Raw genomic sequence first — 21166 nt, 5'->3', positions numbered from 1 at the left:
TTGACAAATCTCACGCACACTTTGCTTCTTTATTCCGTGCACAAATTGACCTGCGGTGCGAATTTTGAAATCCGCAGCATGTCAGTTCTTTGTGCGGGTTCCACCCCGTTTCAAAGCAAGGGTGAGATCTGCGGCGAAACCACATCAAATCCGACCACAAAAACCTGCAGGCAACACATGACGTTTTTGGTGCGGATCTGTTGCGGCAAAGCACAGAAATCTGCATGGAAATGCGTAATTTCTCTTACACAGCAGGTAACCTTAGACTTATAGATTATACTCTCTGGAAGCATTAAATAGTGGAAAGTATTCACGTTTTTATATTAATATTATGTCTCTCAGAAATAATTTAATATCATTCTTCATGCGATAAAAAAAAAAGAAAAAAAAGTCGACTTCATAACATGCAAGTGTTAAAAAATAAAAAAATATAAGGTGCCTCGTGATGCTGGCAGTTTTATGTTTTAAGCGTACAGTCTTTCCATGATATCACATCATGACATCTCAAACATACCTTTAGTAAGCTTCAAATGTATCAAAATATACAGTACTTTTGCATATTAGATATCCATTTTTTTTTTTTGCCCCTGAGTCAAAGTAAAGAAGATTTTACGTACAAAGAGGAAAACAGCCATTAAAAGCACTTACAATAAATTTGAAGGTACTTAGAAAATGAACTCTTTTGGATTATTTTCCAGGAAGACCAGGGTCAGACTCATGCCTGTGCAGGGACATGTTCCCTTTGTGGTGCATGGAAGAATCTGGTAGAGATGTGTGTCTCATTGGGTTAAGATATGTTGTGCATTGCCTCGGCTGTAACTCTAGTGGAGGAGATTGGCGCTCTTGATCCAGGATCAACGTCAGGTTGTCCTCCGAGGCTGCATTTAGGTGAATCGTGTTAGAAATGGATTCTTTGGATTTTGGGGCGGGATTTTCAAAGTCCACTAATTCAGGGCTCTGTAAAAATAAATAAATAAAAAAATAAATACAATGTTGCAAAATGAAACTTTGCTACTCCTAGATAAAAGCTTATTGAAACGTGTGTCGGCAAAATTCCTGGGTGGTCCTCATCTTGTAGCCCATATTTTTTAATGTTCTTTAGTCCTTAGCATGGATTTCATAGTCATTTATGCAGTAATAAATGTGGATATTACGTTCTGGTCTACTGCAGCTCTTTTCTGTAGTTTTCAAAACCATATTCTGGGTCACACGACAGAACAGTTCATTCTGTTGTAAAATGGTATCTCGTGTCATTTGCTTATTCTTTATATTCACTGATGATGGAACCAATTACAAGCAGAAGATTATTCCTAATATTACATGAAACTAAACTTTCACTTCTGCTATATTTCCAGGAACAACTTGTGACACAGAATGCAAAGTTCACTGTTGTCATGGCGACGCTCCATGACCACTACCATCCTGCTATCCGCGGTGGGCACAGGCGCTCACCTAGCTTCTGCCCAGGACTGGCCGCCAGACTCCTGTGTCCATTGCTTTAAGTTGCAGCCTGCCTATTTATTGAACCTCACCCTGCAGCACTGCAAGGGTTAATTCCCTTTTTGCTCTGTGTTCAGCTGTTTGACTAAGGAGCTCATCGACTTACCTATATTATAGCTGCGACGTTTGTTCCATCCCTGGCCAGAGCAATATATTCCTTTTGGTTTCACTTGTTTGCTAAGCCCTGCATAAGAGCTAAAATCCATTTGTCTGTCCGACTTCTAACTGTTTCCTGGATCCTGACTCTCTGCTGCCTGACCTGATCTGTTCCTGTTCACCGAACTGATCCTGAGGCGGCTGCCCTGACCTTTGGATTGTTTAATGGATTCTCCTGAACTCTTCCCGCCCTGATTTTGCCCTTTTATTGAATATGTGTATTTCCTCCACACACCGGTGTCTCTGATCCCCATGGGTCAGCAGCTAACCACACCGGAACTATTTCAAGAAGTAGCAGCCTTGTGGCTCTCCTGCAGCGAAGGGAAGATCCCTGTGTAGGGGTTAAAGGGTGAAAACCAGGGGGCCACCAAGATAGCGCCCTCAGAGCAAGCCCAAAATCAAACCATTTGGTTGGCACAGTGGTTCCACACTCATTGACCAAAACAACTGTATATATCCTGAGCAGTATGAGGCGATAATCTGTGCACTACATCACTAAGTGAATTACCTCTATGCTGTGATGTCACTTTGTGCATTTTCTACTACTGTGACATCACTGTGCATATGATTTATGTGTTGTAACGTCTTTCTGTCAATTATTCCTTTATGTTATTTTTACAGTATGTATTATCTTAATGCTATGATATCTCTGCGTGCATTATGCCTGTATCGTGGCATTACTGTGTGCATGTCCTTGTCCTATGACATGACTGAATTTATCATATTTGGGCTTTGACATCACTGTGTGCATTATCCTAGTTATAACATCACTGTGTGCCTTATTGTTGTGCTGTGCCACCTCTGTGTGCATTATCCTTGTGAGTGACATCACTGTGTGCATTATCCTTGTGCTGTGACATCACTGTGTGCATTATCCTTGTGCTGTGACATCACTGTGTGCATTATCCTTGTGCTGTGACATCACTGTGTGCATTATCCTTGTGCTGTGACATCACTGTGTGCATTATCCTTGTGCTGTGACATCACTGTGTGCATTTTCCTTGTTCATTAGGGAAACACACAAAAGAACAGAGACCAAAGTAATCGTAAGGTTTTTATACTCAGGATTTGGTCCTGTAGGTGGTCTGTTGGAGTGGGGTCCCAAAGCTTTGCTATATGGTCCCGTAATGACTATAATGGACCAATTGTATATTTCCATTATGTTTAAAAATATAAATATATAATTGCGTTTGTTATCTCTGGTTTATTTCTCACTGACAGATCAGTATACGGCCCACAAAAAGGTTTATTCTAAATGGACAAATCCTTTAAGTGATGTCCTTCACTAAGGCTACTTTCACACGTGCGGTAGCCTTTTTTGGCAGGCTGTTCCGGCGGGGGAACAGCTTGCCGGATCCGTGCTACCGCAAGTCCACCATGCCGCCGGAAGACCGCACTGTGCTGTAGTTTTTGTCTGGCTGCCTCTCGGCATGTTTGCCTCCTGCACGCTCCCATTATAGTGAATGGGGCCGGAGCGGACTTCCAACAGCACGGCGGAAGCACGGATCCGGCAGGCTGTTCCCCCGCCGGAAAAGGCTACCACAAGTGTGAAGAGGAATGTTCTTTTCCGTGTACAGATTCACTGATTGCACAAGCACAACATTCATATGTCTGGAGACAGAGTATACGTATTTACTACATGCTTTGGCCACAGGGGTGGAAAGGGAACTTAAAGGGGCCCTGGAAAAAAAGAAAAAAGAAAAACCTAAGGTGTTGTAGGTGTGTCCAAATTGACAGAACACAAGTAGGTAGAGCCAACCACAGCCGCAAGAAGGCAGGGACAACAGAAACAGAGTGCACAAGTAGTGCAGCACAAAATACCGACCCAGCAAAACTCAATACCACAGTGCAGCACAAAATACTGCCCTATGACCATACTGAGGACGGTGATACAGGTGAATTCAGGAGGGCACCTGCTGGCCAGGTACATAATGCTGAGAGCATCAGATTGTTATGTACATGGCCAGCGGCCGTGAGAAGGGATCAGGTAGCCCCCTGGGCATCAACCCAACTGGAAATTTCCCTGTAGGGTCTATGGCCAGTCCGCCCCTGTTTGGCCATGTACTTGCCTGTGATGATGGAGAAAAGCTCCGGTCTGTTTTGATAGACGCACGGGAATGCTGACTGTTCACTTGTCTGACTGGCGGCCTCTGATATTCTGAATTGGCAGTTACCATGCTGTAGGCTGGAGGAACAAGCGAGGACGATCTCTGCAGGAGCTGTAGAATAGCTTGGATGTCAGCGGTCATCTGTGATTCTAACCTGTAATTATAAATAAACTGTGAATGAATGCAGATAATAAAAATCAACATAATAATCCCTGACAAGTAGATCACAGAGGAGGATGAGGCAACTCTTTAGCTCAGTGTTGTGAAGTAGCTTGTCTTCCTGTGTGATAAGGACAGGTTCTGTGTGTACTAATAGGACCACGGCCATTTTATTTTCCCTGACGATTGTTCCCTAGACAAAACAAGCCATTATAACTAATGAAAGGTATTTGGGAATATATTTATAATAAAGTAATATTTAGGTATTTTCAGTGATTTTATTTTCTTAATTCCAGGAGAACCCCTTAATTTTATAATGACTACAGTTGGGGCTTAGTTTTTCCAGATATACAGCTCCAAATCTGCTGGGTCTGCTGCCACCACTAGAGGGAGCTAGAAGAAGGACACACAGCAATAGCCTATTCCCACAGCCACCACTAGGGGGCTTACTTTATTATAAGGGGGAAATGATCCCAGGGATCAGAGGAATGAGTGCAGTGCTCACAGCAGTCTCATAGAAGTGAATGGAGTGATGGACACGCATGCACACCACCTCTCTGTTCTCAAGGAGCTGTTCAGCAGCACTTGGAGACCCTGTTCTTGTAATTGCTGTTGGTCCCAGTGGTTGGACCTCCAGATCAAACATTTATCCCCTGGGTGGGGATGAGAGTCACAACCCCTTTAAGCCCCTACCATCCTATTATGACATGGTACACAGGTCGTTCCTGCAACATAACATAATAGTGATGACTGGAGCGCGGGAGCTCTGTCTGCACCATCATTTGGAGTTGTCTGGCTGTATTTCACAGCTGTCACCTTCCTCTAATGACCAGGACCGTAGCAACTTCACTCCTTCAACCACCGGTCCCCCTAAAACATGATCATAGGGTGCCAATAGGTTGGTATGGCTGCTTATGGCCTAACTATGGTCCCCCAGGTCTGCCATCTTACTGCAACTATTGGCATAATACACTGCAATATAGAGGTATTGCAGTATATTATTTGAGCGATCAGGCTCATGTAAGTTCAAGTCCGTGAGTGGGACTAAAATGAAAATAAAATTTCAAATAAAATTTTAAAAATATTAAAAAAAAGAAAAATACACATAATTAGTATCTCTGTGTCCATAATGACTATGAAATTATCTCATTAGTTAATTAGAAAAAAGTTAACACACGGTGAATGCCTTAAAAACAAACCCTAAAAGTTTTTCAATAAATTATCTGTAACCCAAGATGGTGCCATTAAAACAAATAACTTGTCCTGCACTAAAGAAGAAGCCCTAATAAGCTACATCGATGGAAAAATAAAAAGTTATCACTCACGAAGGAATGGAAAGTCAAAACGTTTTTGTCACATCCTAAAGACTAAAGTAGACCATAGCATTTACCAACTGAATGTTCCTCACATAACCAGCAGAGGGCAGACCTGTACAATACTTTGCCTTTCTTGCCATTATCTAATTCTGGCATCAGACCGTTTCCTGATGTGCGCTACATATTAACTGAATATCAGCAAAATAAGGTTTTTAAGCTGTTTTGCAAATTTGTGAGTCTCATATGATATGAAACATGAGTGTAGACAATAGCTATCTATCTATCTATCTATCTATCTATCTATCTATCTATCTATCTATCTATCTATCTATCTATCTATCTATTATCTATCTATCTATCTATCTATCTATCTATTATCTATCTATCTATCTATCTATCTATCTATCTATCTATCTATCTGTCTGTCTGTCTGTCTGTCTGTCTGTCTGTCTATCTATCTATCTATCTATCTATCTATCTATCTATCTATCTATCTATCTGTCTGTCTGTCTGTCTGTCTGTCTGTCTGTCTATCTATCTATCTAGTCTATCTATGTATATCATGTCAATTTTGTCTGTCTGTCTATCTCAAATCTATTTGTATCTATCCGTCTGTCTAGCTCATATCCAGGGGCGTAGCTATAGGGGGTGCAGAGGTAGCAGTCGCTACCGGGCCCAGGAGCCTGAGGGGGCCCGAAGAACATGGTGCCACATAAGAAGACACTGGTATTGTAGAAAGTGCCTGCAGGTCAGGTTACACCTCTGGCTGGAGGGAAGGGGTTAGGTCAGGAACTTGACATGGAGAGGTGCCCTTTAAATGTTTGCCTCAGGCAGCACAAAGGCTATGTGCTTCCCGGCCCCTGGCCACAAAGCACTGAGGGAAGAGGGGCCCAAGCTGAACTCATACACCAGGGCCCATGAGCCTTTAGTTACGCCCTTGCTCTTATATATACTTATCTATCTGCAGTATACATCATGTATCTCTTATATCCATCTATTTAGCTTTTCGGGGAGTTTCAGTTGATCGCCCGGCCCTAGAATACACCAGCAGAGGATCTGACACCCACCAATCAGTAGAGCAGAGAAATGGTGTTGTTAGTCTAGGTACAGCGCCATCCACATGGTCTGCACCGCATATCAGCCCTGTTCACAGCGTCCCACAACTTATCCCAGACAAGTGTGCCAAACGCAGCTCTGCTACAATGACAAACTGAGCTCTGCTACATCTGTATATATATATATATATATACTGTATAATGTTAATTGTGGAAAGTCACAAGTAATGGACCATACAGTAACTGTTATAAGGCGCCAAAAGCAGTACAGAGGCTATTAGGAGATTATCCTCAACAGATGAAACATGTTGAGACTGTTCAGTTCTGAGTGAGAGAAGTATTGCCATTTCTTAGAAGAAGGTTCTGGCCATTTCTTCTAAACTCTATTATTTCTGCAGTCGGCATGCGAGGCAGAAAATCTAAGGTGACATTGTCCCATTTTCTTCTAGTCCCGCCACTTGAGCTAATCTTTCCTGTATATCTCCATACTAAAGGCCCAAGGCAAGCGCCGAGGCTCGTGGCCAGATCGGGCTGGCTGGTAGCGCACGTATTCACATGGAACATTAGCTTCTGACACATGGACCGGGCAAAGTCCCCGAGATCATCACACCAAATGCCAAAGACGGAAACCGCTCGGCAGAACATGGCTACAAGAATGTGACTGTATGCTGCAGCAACTCCAGCACCGCACCGTACGAACATGTGCACTAATGATAAATGACCGAGCGAACAGACACACAGCACTGACCCTGTAAAGGGGCACGAAGACTCCCTCAGGGACCCATAGTCCCTACAGGGAAATTTCCCGGTGGGCCGATGCCTAGGAGGCCGCCTGAGCCCTCCTCACGGCTGCGGGTACTTAATGATCTGATCCATCGGCATCTTGGCTGGCGGCCTTATGCATCATTACATAATAAGACACCATTATGACATCATAATCATAATGCATCATTCATCACATGACAACGATGACATCGAAATATATTGTGACCTTATAAGACTCGATTAGGATATCATAATGCATTAAAGGGGTTATCCGAAACTATAAACTGCCCCCCCCCCCCATATGCCGGGCCCCTCACACGGAATATACGGAATATACCCTGCTTCCTGAGCCACTTCCGGTCCCCGCACCGCCGCTGCAGCTTCTCCCCGTGCTCGGATGAAAACATCCGGTGTCGGGGGAGAGCAGCCAATGGCAAGGGGGACGGGGACGAGCCTCCCTAGCGTCACCCCTCCGCAATTGGCTGCTCCCCCCAACACTGAATGTTTTTATCGGTGCACGGGGAGAAGCAGCAGCGGCGTAGCGGGGACCGGGAGCAGCACGGGGAGCAGAGTAAGTATATTCCATGTGAGGGGCCCGGCGTATGGGGGGGCAGTTTATAGTTTCGGATAACCCCTTTAAGAAGTGCACTGTCATAATACATTTGTATAGAGTTTATAAGACACCACAATGACATCATAATGCATAAGTTATGACATCATAAGAGACCGATACGACATTCTAAGGCATTAATACTGAAATCACAAGACACCATCATTTATAAGGCACCATTATGACATCATCATGCATTCATTATGACATCATACAATAATTGTAGAGTTACGCCTTCAGCTTCATTGCTCAGCTTTTGTGAGGACCATAACAGCGTTCCTGGTGTGATATTTACGAATCAGCAAGCTCAGGATGAACAGTGCTTACGGGTTTTGCTGCAGATGGAATTGTGGGAGGGCAGCGAAGAAGAAGTGAAGGACAAGGCAACATGAATATGTATTACTAAGCAATGCCAAACCCGTGACTGCAGCCCATGCGGGGTTTCTGGAACGGCTCTTCACCATATTAGTCATTTACGGCATAAATTGAAGTCTCTGTTTCTCAGTGCTGAGTGTAGAGAGTGATCAACCATGGCTGGAAACCTCAGGGGTTCTTCTGGATCTTTATACTGATGCCCTGTCTTTAGGAGAGGTCATCAATATCAGGTTGGCGGGGGCGACACCTGCACCCCCACCCATAGCTCCAGTATCAGAGGTAAGTGCTGGAGCTCTGTCCACGGTGTAGTGGAGGTCACTGCAGTGCTGCTCCACCTGAAGTGAACTACGTTCAAGGCGTTGACCTGGCCTCCAAATTCACAAACCTTGATCCAACTGAGCATCTGTGGGACGTGATGGAAAAACAAGTCTGGTCCATGGAGGTTCGCACCTTGCAACTTACAGGATCTATCTTGGTGCCGGATACCACAGGGCACCTCCAGAGGTCTTGTGGAGTCCACGCCTCATGGGACCTATCCAATATTAGCAGTTAGCTTTAAGGGGGTTTTTAGCTGGTGACCTATCTTCTGGAATGGGCTGAGCTGCGATACAATAGACGGCGCTGTGCTAGGTGAGCCGAGAGAAGGTTGCAAGTACCAGTGCTGATCGGTGGGGGGGTCCTGGGTGTCAGTCCCCGATCGATCAGATACCGATGACCTATCCAGAGTTAAAAAGTCTTGGAAAAGCCCCTTCAATGTTTTGGCTGATCAGTGTATGACTATACCGAATTCACACATTCCGGTTTTATACAAGAGAATAATAAAGGAGCTTATAGGACAACCAGAGTTTGACCCCTTTACAAGCACCAGACCCACTTCTCTTACCTGTTCATCTGCTCCTGCATCAGATCTAACCTGTGCTCCACTTCTCCGTACGTCAGCTCGTTGTCACCTTCGCTGATCCCCCAGGCTACGTTGTTCAGGGCGTTGGTTATGCTCTGCTGTGGCCTGACGTTTTCTTTCTCCCAGCATCTCGGGCTCGCTATATCTGTCACAAAAAGAAAAAAAAAATAAGACGTCAGTACCTCAATTTTTGTCCTAGATATAGCATGCTGGGGTCTGTAGTTCCACACGACTGCAATAGACATCAGAAAGAGCACATTGTACTATTGAGACATACTGATTATGCAGCTCGCAGAGGACGATATTCAGAAGTATATAGGGGAAACACGGCTGTATTGCTCCGGTATCTTTAGAATAAAAATAAAATAGCTTAACAATGTATATCGATTCCTATATGTATCCATGGTTACAGACTACAAACAAATCCTTTGTAGTCTGATAATCTTGTCATGTGTTTTTGTGTTTCTCTATTTCATCTCCTCCCGGGGAGTGGAGTAAAGGTGGGCATACACATTAGATAGCTGACCCCACACGCTTCATTGGTCAACAAGAATTTGGCATGGGGAGGGGGGGGGGGCGTTTAAAGTTTTGCCTCGGGCAGCAGAAAGGCTTTGTGCTCCCCTGGAACTGGCCACAAAGAATTAAGGGAAGGGGGGCCCAAGCTGAACTCTTGCACCAGGGCCCGCGAGCCTTTAGCTACACCTCTGAATAGTATTGGTGGTTTCTATAAAATGAGCCACAAACTCAGCTCTGCTACATCTATATTTAAAGCTAGCCATAAGCAAATCAACGAAATGGATCTATACAATTTTTTATAAATTGGCAACGATTTCCCTTATGTTTATTGGTGCCGACCGATGGTCATGTGTCGTCCCACATATGTTCCTCTGATGTCCAGCATCACCCTAGTCTAAAATATTGGAGAACTGGTCAGGTCAGGCTGTAATTTAACCCATAACAAATAAACAAATAAACCAGTTGAACAGATATTTGTTCCAGTTAACACTGGTGGGGGGCATCTTCTTCTATCATAGTAAGTCTAAGCTTGTTCTTGTGCCCTAATTCCCTCTGCCAGTGTCGGCAGCAGCAGGCCGGATACCTTTGATGTCCCCTTAAATCTATAGAGAGCAGTTTTAAGGAAAAAAATGTTATTGATCAGCTTTGGTGCAGGCGGCCATGTACATCGTGTATCTCCAGCGGCATTACATACTGCAAGGTATCCTCCGCCTGATTGTCTGCTGTCCATTCCAACCTACCCGGGTGCAGGGTTACACGTCTGTTTCTTACAGACCAGATCATTAGATTCTCTGTTCAAGCCTAAACCTGTACAGATTACAAGGAATTCTATGCAGGTCCCAGCGATATCTGCACACAGCGCACCAGCGGTCTGCAAGGAGAGGGCACCATTGTAGCCATCAGGGACCTTATTTGGCTTGATAAGTAGGAGAAACTCTAAGATATTCTCAAAGGGGTTTAAAGTGGCAGTTCTCCAACGTTCCCAGGGCAGACAGCAGCAGTATGTGGACGTGCCTCCGCGCTGAAGGATACAGAATCTCGTGTAATTTAATAAAAACCAAAGGATGGATAGATAGATAGATGATAGATAAAGATAGATAGATAGATAGATGATAGATAGATAGATAGATAGATAGATAAAGATATATAGATAAAGATAGATAGATAATAGATAGATAATAGATATATACAGTAGATAATATATAGATAAATAAAAAAATAGATGATAGATAGATAAATAGATAGATAGATATGCGATAGATAGATAGATAGATAGATAGATAGATAGATAGATAGATATAGATAGATAGATACCTAGATATGGGGATAGATAGATACAACAACACAGATAGAGCAGCAGAACAGTCAGACTGTGTGAATAGGGTACAACTCCTCAGGGAAGGCAGGCTTCTCCTCCACTGTATAATACGTCCAAAGAACGAAGCAGCACTCCAAATTCTCATGAGGGGGTGATGACCCAATTTATTTCCCAGGCAACGTTTCGGCCTACTCAATGAGGCCTTTGTCAAGATGTAGTAGACAGATAAATAATAGATAGATATAGATATATAGATAAAGGTAGATATAGATGGATAGACAGATAGATAGATAATAGATAGATATAGATGGATATAGAGATAGATACAATGAGAGATAGACAAAAATATAGGCAGATGGATGGATAGATAGATAGATAGACAGATAGTTAGATAGATAGATTAACTCTCTAACTAGATAACCAGAAATAGTTTTGATATAGACAGATAACTACATGGAGATGGACCAGGCATACTTACATTAACCCCTTCACTTCCCTAGATCACCAGAGATACCAGAATTAACCCCCTGTCTGTCCTAGATCACCGATTACTGATCGTGCATGTAGAATATCTCTAAAGAGGAATACTGGAACATTTTCCACAGATACATTAGGGCAGTGACACTGTTGTGCGATATCTAAGTGGCATATCATGTGCCTCATGCAATTTACATCTACTGTATGACAGATTTTCCCGACACGGCTTGATGTAGGAGGACGCGGTTATTGTCTCGTACCTATAGGTCTAGACTTGATAAGAATAATTATGTTTTCTTCGGTTATTATCCGATTCTCTGAGGACGCAGTTATTACAATAAGTCACGGGGGCCACCTTTTTACCAAGAAGACACTGGTTTCTCTTTGTGCTTAGAAGCTTCTCAAAGACAACCTCAGGCTTGCTGTAATTGGATTCCTCCACTATATAAAGCAATCGATAACATTAGACTAGGAGCATACAATTTGCTGCGAGACTACAGCCAAAAATAAATCCTCATCGGGTTTCAATGGAAGTCGCCTGTGTTAAGCTTTATTACATTATTTGGCTATTATCAGGTTTTGTATTCATGTCTTCTGTCTGTAATGTTTAAGTAGGAAAGCTAAATAAAATATAAAAATAAATAAATAAAATATTCTGCGCATTCCAAAAAGACAGATTTGGATCCTGCACAGACTTGATGAAAATGCAGACTTTTTTTTTTGCAGACTTTCTAAATTTAGCACAGACTAAAACCTGCAGTGGGTTGCCTTGGTAAGAGTTGCTATGGCTGCAGGGACACAAAGCCTCATCCGAAATAATTCAGTGGAAAGAAATCTTTCAGTTGGAAAAGTCGATCAGGACAAGTTTGGGAAAAGAAGCTTTTGAGTGAGAGAAAGAAAGAAGAAAACTTGCCTTGCTCCCCAATAACCTGCCCAACGTCATAGGAAATGGGTCAATAAGCAACATTCAGTAACTGTATACAAAATGTTTTGAAAAAGTTATTTATTGTGTGTTCTATGCCTTTAAAAGACATCTGTCAGCAGTTTTGTACCTATGACACTGGCTGACCTGTTACATGTGCACTTGGCAGCTGAAGGCATTTGTGTTGGTCCCATGTTCATATGTGCCCGCATTGCTGAGAAAAATGATATTTTAATATATGCAAATGAGCTTCTAGGTGCAACAGGGGCGTTGCCGTTACACCTAGAGGCTCTGCTCTCTCTGCAACTGCCGCGCCTTCTCCACTCTGATTGACGGGGCCAGGCAGTGAAAATGCCATCATGCCTGGCTCTGTCAATCAAAGTGCAGGGGGTGTGGCAGGTGCAGAGAAAGCAGAGCCTCTAGGTGTAATGGCACCGCCCCCGTTGCTCTTAGAGGCTCATTTGCATATATTAAAACATCATTTTTCTCAGCGATGCGGACACATATGAACATGGGACCAACACAGATGCCTTCAGCTGCCAAGTGCACATGTAACAGGTCAGCCAGTGTCATAGGTACAAATCTGCTGACAGATGCCCATTAAGAACCTAAAGTTATAGATTAGAAAACTGCATAAATAGCAATTCCAAAATATAACCTAATAAACCAGAATCCTTCCCTATACCAATGAGAGTGATTGAATAAGCAGGATGCTGTAGACATGCATGTCAATATTTCTTACCTCGGTAAGACAGGCTTCTTTTCGTAAAGGTGATCTTATCAGAAGGGCACACAGCTTCTTCAAACTGAGGTGCTGGAGTTTTTGGGAAAGCAGAGCTAAGGCCACCAAGTTCTGCAAACAACGGCTTCTGCTCATTAATGGAAGAGGCCAACGAAGACGATCCACTTCTCCGTTTCTCAGCATTCGTCTTGTTATAGGAATAATTTCTCAGGTCATCTATGGAATTGTCTGAACCCTCTTGGCTGTTGTCCTTACTGACGTCTGCAAAATCAAAGGCAAACAGATGAGCAGTGATGACAATAAGCCTGCAGAAGACCCATGATTTCTATAACGTGTAAACCTACACCACGCACACATATGGCACTTACTTCAAAACAGTCATGATTTTTGGAGGACTGAACTGTAAAAGGGAGGGGGATGTATGATCATTTTCTTAATATTTTGGAGGTGCTTGAGTACAATGAGGAACTTAAAGAGCACCTTTCAGCATGATCAACCCTATTAAACCACGCATACTCCCTTGTTAGGCAGCCTTCACATAGTCAGTGTTTGGTCAGTGTATGATCAGTGATTTTCATCATTGATTGTGACACAGAGATAAGGTACAATGGAAATATTTGCCTTTTCTGTGTTTTTGACCTACACCTGGTTTTGGCTCACAATCACTCATGGAAATCACTGAGCACACACTGACCAAACACTGACTGTGTGAAAGTGATGGCCTAAGGGTGATGATGCTGTATCAAACGATCCCTTAGTGGTCGACATCAGTGGCGCCGTTGTAGAGAAATATTTCCCTCAGATCACCGTTTCACCACTGCCTATCCACCAGAGCCACTACTCCCTCACCTTATCCTCAGTCTCTTCCTGACTGGCCCTGTAATCCTGCTCATGCGCCAGCGAGCTGAACTGCACATGCACCAATAATTATCATATGAAATAAAGTGTTAGTAGTTTACCCAGCCAAGGTACTGTGCTGGGAGGATAGCCACGCTAACCAGTCAAGTCCTGGCTGGTTCACCTACCAGTGAGACTGAAAGCCAAGCAAATCGGATTCCTGGCAATCCCAGAGCTAGATGGGTAATTTATGTCTGTTACTCAGTCATTGCCAGTTGCCTGTGATTTTTTTGCATCCTGGCTCCTGCGCTTTGTGCTACCCATTACTACTAAATTTGAACTCCTCTTAATCTGACTGTGGTTTGTTTTCTGGATTAACCTCTCATTTGCTGATTTGCCTTCTACAAATTCTCATGGCATCCTGACTGGCTTGTTTTCTGGATTAACTTCTTGTCTGCTTATTTGGCTTCTACTATTTCTCCTGGTATTCTGACTGTGGCTTGTTTCTGGATTAGCCCCTCATCCTCTGTTTTGCACTATACATCTCTCCTGTTTCTGACCCTGCTTATCTGCTATTCTTTGCAATTCAGTATGATCAACCCTAACAGGCAGCATGACTGGTTTAACAGGGTTGATCATTCTGACAGATGCTCTTTAAAATGCCCCCATTGGTTAGTATGATGGTGCCATTATACTGGACACAGTCATCAATCCAATTCAGCGCCAACACAACCAATCCAAATTCCTGTTTGCCGAAGTATATTGTCTAAACTGGTAGAATCCACTTGACTGCAACTGTGTATTTAACGTTTAATGTCAAGTTGACCTTTGGAACTTCTGTAAATGCTGCACATTGTATTCCCCATTCATGAAAAAGCCACAATATGTCAGACACATAGGGGGTCATTTATTTAGACCGGTGTTTTAGACGCCGGTCTTAGTAATCCCTGCACTGGCAGTGGATCCTCCAAAGTTATTTAGAGGAGCCGGCCTCTTCATAACTTTGGTGCATCCACCGCCGGTATAAATCTTTGCAGATTTAGAAAATTTTCTGCCCCTAAAACAAACCACACACCCTTTTTTAGACCTGGCGTGATTGGGGAAAAGTCGCAGACAGATATACACCAGAAAACTGGTGTATATCTCATAGTAAATGACCCCCATTGTTCCTACCCATTAATGCTCCATCAAGCAAATGGAAAAATCCTACATGAATAATTCAAAATTTGGCGTCTGCAACAGCCATAACTCACAAATCAGCAAAAAACAAAACAAAAACAAAAAAGTTTTTTTGTGCTACAAACAAATGCTCTCAGGTTTCTTCCTCCAGGTGCCAGTGTGCTAATATGAATCGGTACCACACTGCCACTCCTTACTAAAAGAGGTACAACGTATCAGAGGCTGCCTTCCACATGCTGGTTGTTCATTTGCATTCACAGAACATTTGCATAATTGACATTTTTACTCATTTTCTACTTTTATTCTGCATGATTTATACCAGTATGTGTTCCAAATATGACTAAGATGATCTTATTTTTTTCCATATATTTTTAACATCATCTAACAAAATTAAATTTATCGCATTTTGCATCAACCCAAGATTAAGTTTTTCTTTAGCTTAGCACCATATGTTACCATTTCAACAAACTGCTGTCACATAAATAGAGAAAAAATAGCAGAAAAGCACAAAAGGCAAGAGCAACCGAAAGGGGAATTTCCATCTTGTGAAGTGGTTGCTTGGGGGCCGACCCCAGGGATCGCTTATCCTGAGAATGCTTCTGTGGTGTTCCGTGTTTCCGTTCCGCAAGAAGATAGAACTTGTTCTATCTTTTTGCGCAACGTACGGATCGCAGAACCCATTCAAATGAATGGGTCTGCGATTTGCATGTGGCTGCCCTACGGTCGGTGCCGCAGCACGGGCACGGAGCCCTTACGTTTGTGTGAAAGAGGCCTTAGGCTCAGTTACGGGTTAAAAACACTGAACAGGTGCATATCTTTTCATGATATCTTATCTGAGAGTAGGATTCGCTTCTGATTTTGGCTCACCATACACTAACTGCTGGAATTAATTGACCAGATAACTGAAGTGCGAACTCACAGGTCAATGTTAGCGTCAGGTATAATGTATAGATGTAGCCAAGCTAAACTTGACACTGATAACACATGGCACAGTGTTATCTTGGTTATCTCGTGACAAAAGCCATTGAAATCCATTGAAAAGTTAGTTATCTTTTTCTTGCCATTCTTTACTTAAAGCGCTAATCATCAAGTTTAGCTCGGCTGCATCTGCACTAAACCGTTGCAGTGGCCCAAGATTTGCCTCTGAAATAAGTTTTATTCAGATGGAAAAGAAGTCCTGCATGAAGTACTTTAATGATCTCTATCACACGGTAAGTATTTGGTCAGTTTTTGAGGAGAAAAAATAGTGGCCCAGTCAAGGAGTGGGGAGGGTGGTAACAACGAGAGGCGTCAACATAGTGGCCCAGTCACAGAGTGGGAAGGGTGGCAACAGAAAGAACAGTCAACATAGTGGCCCAGTCACAGAGTGGGAAGGGTGGCAACAGCGAGAGGAGTCGACACAGTGGCCCAGTCACAGATGGGGAGAGTTGCAACAGAAAGAACAGTCAACATATTGGCCCAGTCACAGAGTGGTGAGGGTGACAACTGCATGCAGAGTCAACATTGTGGTCCAGTCAAAGAATCGAAGGTGGGGACAGTAGCATTGGCAGTAACAGCACAAAATGGTGGCAGTAGGAGAAGATAGCAGCAGAGGCAGCAGATTTGTGGCATCAGGTGTGTGGCAGCATCAGAATAGTGGGTGAAGAATGTGTCCAAAAAGTAACTGGCCATTTTTCACAATGATCTATCGCTGCATTTCTGTAGTGATGGGATCAGGGGCGTAACAATCGCGGTGCGTCCGCGGGGTGGAGGCGGTATATGGGCGTGGCTGGAGGCGGAACATGGGTCGGGCCTGTAAGGGGGCCCTTGATCTATTTTGCCCGGGGGCCCTGAGGGTTCCCAGTCCGCCCCTGCGCACAGGCACGTCTTCTGAATGTTGCCAGCCCCGCCCCCCAGAGTGCTGCACAGCCACGCAGGGGAGAAGAAGAAGGAAGCAGGGCCCTCACCTCAGTCCGTGTCTGGCTGCCGCCCACAGACAGACATTGGTACCCGACCAGAGAATATAAGCCCAAGGTGTGTGTCACTGCTGCCACCCTGCCCAGTGCCCACTCCAGTATACCCTGTACTGTCATGTCACTCACTGTGCATGTTAACCCTGTACTGTGACTAACAATATAATTAATATGCACAGTGATGTCACATACAGTACAGCCAGCCCAGGGTTAATATGCAATGTGACATCACAGTACAGGGTTAATATGCACTGTGACATCTCAGTATAGCCAGGGTTAATGCAAAGTGTTAATATGCACTGTGAATATAAGCCCTGTACTGTGTTGACAACAAGCCCCCTCCATGTATCTTTTTGGGAGAGTCGGAGAAACGCTGTATCTCTGTCTCTCCCATAGAGATGAATGGAGGGGGCGTGCCGCTCTGAAGCCTAGCAGAGCCGGCGTTCTGGGCGCTGGGCACCAGATCGGGGCGCACCCCCCCAATCAGACATCTTATCTCCTATCCTGTGGATAGAGAATATCTTGTGTTCGTGGGGGCCTCATTTTCGAGTTTCGTCTAAGGCCTCACAAAGTCTAGAGCCACCTCTGGTCATCCCTCTGACGAATGGTGATAATGCGGCTGTCTCTATGCAAGTAACTCAGTATGCATCTGGCCATTTGCACAAGGAAACGGAGGGACTCCCGGCCTCCATCTCCATTGCATACTGCCATGGTCTGTCAGGGTCATTTGCCTGGTCTTCCTCATTCCCCTCGAGCTCCTTATGCTCCTCCTGCTCCTACTTTTCTCTCCTGGTGCTTGGGGCTATAAAACACCTATTGCTGTATACAATTCCTGGGCACTACTGCCCTCCCCCTCATCCTCATCATCCTCCTCATCCTCCTCCTCTGCCAGTTGAGCCCCCACAGGGCTCAGGTGGCCATTAAATGTAGACTCCACGTTTCCTGTCCCCTGGCCAGCCAGATTTATCAGCATCTGTTTCAGGATGTGAAATAGTGGAATGACATCATCCATCCTGTAGTCCTGGTGACTGACAAATAAAGTGGCCTGAGCAAACAGCAGGTGTCATGCAAAAGCTGCCACTGGCTAATGTTGAAGTTACACAGGGGAGTACTCCTGTCTGCCTGCATCATCAAGAAATCGTTCATTGCCTTCTTCTGCTCATATAGTTGGTCCAACATGTGAAGAGTGGAGTTCCAATATGTGGAAACATTGTATATGAAGCAATGTTGAGGAACACTATTGTGCCTTTGCAGCTCGAGGCGGGCATGTGTTTCACAGTAAGAGTGGCTGAAGTGCATGCACAGTTTCCTGGCCATTTTCAAGATGTCTTGCTTTTGGGTGGAAGACTTCAGAAACTGTGTTACAACCAGATTAAAGACGTGCGCCATGCAGGGTGCATGGGTCAGCCCTCCTTGATACAGCACCGACAGAATGTTCTCGGTGACCATGGTTCTGATCTTCAGTTGGCGAGGAGACAGACAGCATTTGATTTGTTGGCTGAATACACGGAGCAGTTACTCCCGATGTAACTCCATTCGCCCAGACTGGCCAGGTGCAGAACAGCGTGACACCATCATGTTCTGCATAGGTGGTATAGTGTAGGAGCACTCTAAAATGTGCCTACAGTGGAGGCTGAGGACAAGGTGGAGGATGAGGACGCAAAGGAGCACATTGGTGCCGGAATCATAGCATAAGAACGCGGAGGCGGCATTGCCATCACCTGCCCAACTTGCTGGTGTGGCTGGGCATTAACCACATTTACCCATAGGGCCGTAAAGGACATATATTGTCCTTGAACATACTTGCATCCCCACACGTCAGCACTGCCGTGAACTGTACCAGACACCGACAGGCTCAAGGACTGGCCTACCTTCTGCTGTATGTATGTATGCAGGGCTGGTACAGCTTTTTTAGAGAAGTAGTGATGCTTGGGACTCTCCACTTTGACTCCGCACAAGCCATCAGTTCTCTGAAATGAGTCAACCACATGAAAAGGAAGGGAGCATATTCAACTTCTGCACTGTTGAATGAGTGCACGCATACTTTTTGCAACTGCCTCGGTGATCTATTGATGGCGAAACGCATGACGAGGAGCAGGAGGAGAAGAAGAAATATCAGGACCAGTAAACAATGGGAAGGAAACACAGCTCTCTTCTGCTGAGGTGGTGGAGCCCTGACTGCTGAAGAAGTGGTGCGAGCCGCTGGAGATGCGTCATACTGTTGTACCACTACATTAGCGCCGTATTTTTCCCAGGCCACTTTATGGTGACGCTGCATGTGTTGACGCAGGTGCGTGGTGCCAACATTGGGACCCTGGCCGTGCTTCACTTTCTGCCCACAGATCCTACATACGGGCGCGCTGATGTCCTCCGGTGACTTGATGAAAAATTCTCACACCAGTGAATATGGTATTTTGCCCCCACCACTGTGTGATGACTGGCTGCCACTGGCTACTTATTTCACACTCACCAGTCTCATAGCCGCATCCCTGACCCCTTGCAACAACTGCTCCCACACGATTGTCATCATCGCTACTTGCACGCCTACAGGAGGAAGCAGCAAACCACTCCTCCAAATCTGGGCTGAGAAGTAGCTGCTAACTGTCCTCAAAAATATCCTCCTTGTTGAAAAAAAGAGCATAGCTGGCGGCATACATCACTTGCCTGGCAGAAGGAGCAGCAAAGTACAAAAGTACATGAAATTACAAAAGTAGATCCAGGTCCTGGTTTGAAAAATGCAGAATATTTTTTTGTGGGACAACCCTTGTAAAAGAAAAAACGTTGCTCCAGTTCTCTCTGAGGCTCACATGACAGCATTCTTGCATGGTTGCGCCCTCACATGACCCTAATTCAAATCACTGCCATCATCTATACCCTTCAGAATTCTTCAGTGCCATGTGGCTGGACTGTGGCCTGGTTCACCATGAGAAGCCGCCATGTCTATAATAAAGTGCCTCAATACAAACACATATTCAAAAATGGCCAAGACTAAAAGGCACAGTCCTGGTATTCTGGAGGTCAACAGGAATTAATTCCCATTGTCTGACTTACATTATTATTACCCAAAAGGAAAGTGATCTATTAGATAAATGCTAGGAAATAATTGCTTTTCAAACGCACAGGCTACAAATACCAGTTTAGAACTGGTACCACAAGCAACTCATGTGGCTACTGGCTAACCTTGGTAATAACAGATGCACTCAGAGGCTCGGACTGGCCCACGGAGAGCAGATGAACCCCCCTGTCTGGCCCTAAGCCATGTTGGGCCCCTAGTCCCCCACACTTAGATACATTGCATACAGTATGTCAACCGGTCTATATCCATAGAAAAACTGAGTACATTATCCGACAAACTACCCGGTGTATTATACATATATCAGGTGGGTATGACTTATAGGAGAAGACGCAGGATGACCAGTGTCCTTTTTCTCCATGGACGCCGCAGGGGCCCCCATAATCAATCATTTTGCTGCCGTTTAAGCATGTGTTGCTGGCTCATATAGCTAGGAGGACCCTAGTGCAAGGCAAGAGCCAGTCAGCAGGATACTGACAGAACAGTCTGAGGCACCGGCTAGGCAGCGGGCTACTGCTAAAAAAAAAAATGCATTTGATACAGTTGTTGGAATTTGGGAACGTTGGTCAGGTGACATTTGCAGTGGACCCCTAAAGTGAATTTTACTGGGGGGCTCTAGGCACCCCAGCTTGACACCGTCCGACCAACACTGGGCAGTATGGACACCCCAGTTATGTTCTGCTATGAAATACTTGCAGGTGCCTCCTTCTCATTCCATCTTAATATACATCCTTGGCTTTTACCGGCGGGCTTAAAACCCTACGGGCTCCCCCATCTGAAATCCATCTAAAACCTGTCATTATATTTGCCAGAGAAAGGTCAGCAAAAGAAGCCAGCGAGTTGTTAATTAAACACTTTTCTCAGCAACTCTGTCAAAATGAGGAGACAATTATGAGAAGCGACGTAACAAGCGCAGAAATTCTGGTTTTCAGCAACAGTGGAGACATTTCACCTGTCATCGGAGTGGTGTCCTGTATGTACAATGGTAATAGATAATGAAATGTGGTAAAAATCCAAACTGGACTGTAATAGATTTGCTTTTACTACACTTTTCTTAACCTCCTTTGCTTAAGCCTTTATTTTCTCATCAACATCGAATCTGTTTTAGCTACCAAATGTTCCCGGGGGTTGGCGCAGTACAGTGAAATGTGTACCTCTGGTAAATTTTTCCATAGATTTGAGGTCCTCAGAATGCCGTGGTTTCA

General features: G+C 44.4%; 1 protein-coding gene across 1 annotated transcript in view; it reads right to left on the bottom strand.

The window, feature by feature from the left end:
• Nucleotides 1-401: 401 nt before the first annotated feature.
• The window catches only part of KCNH7 (potassium voltage-gated channel subfamily H member 7), a 352340-nt gene continuing 331575 nt past the window's right edge, over nucleotides 402-21166 (bottom strand). The window contains exons 13-16 of the mRNA XM_040439382.1: nucleotides 12921-13181; nucleotides 8928-9090; nucleotides 3726-3918; nucleotides 402-957 (exon numbers count right to left, since the gene is read on the bottom strand). Coding sequence (XP_040295316.1) covers nucleotides 688-957; nucleotides 3726-3918; nucleotides 8928-9090; nucleotides 12921-13181 — 887 coding nt within the window. The 3' untranslated portion in view covers nucleotides 402-687. The remainder of the gene's footprint in view (nucleotides 958-3725; nucleotides 3919-8927; nucleotides 9091-12920; nucleotides 13182-21166) is intronic.

The sequence above is a fragment of the Bufo bufo genome, chromosome 7 (assembly GCF_905171765.1).
Source record: "Bufo bufo chromosome 7, aBufBuf1.1, whole genome shotgun sequence".
In the NCBI taxonomy this organism is placed as follows: domain Eukaryota; kingdom Metazoa; phylum Chordata; class Amphibia; order Anura; family Bufonidae; genus Bufo; species Bufo bufo.
The sequence above is the reverse complement of the archived record's forward strand: the minus strand, read 5'-3'. Positions and strand labels throughout refer to the sequence as shown.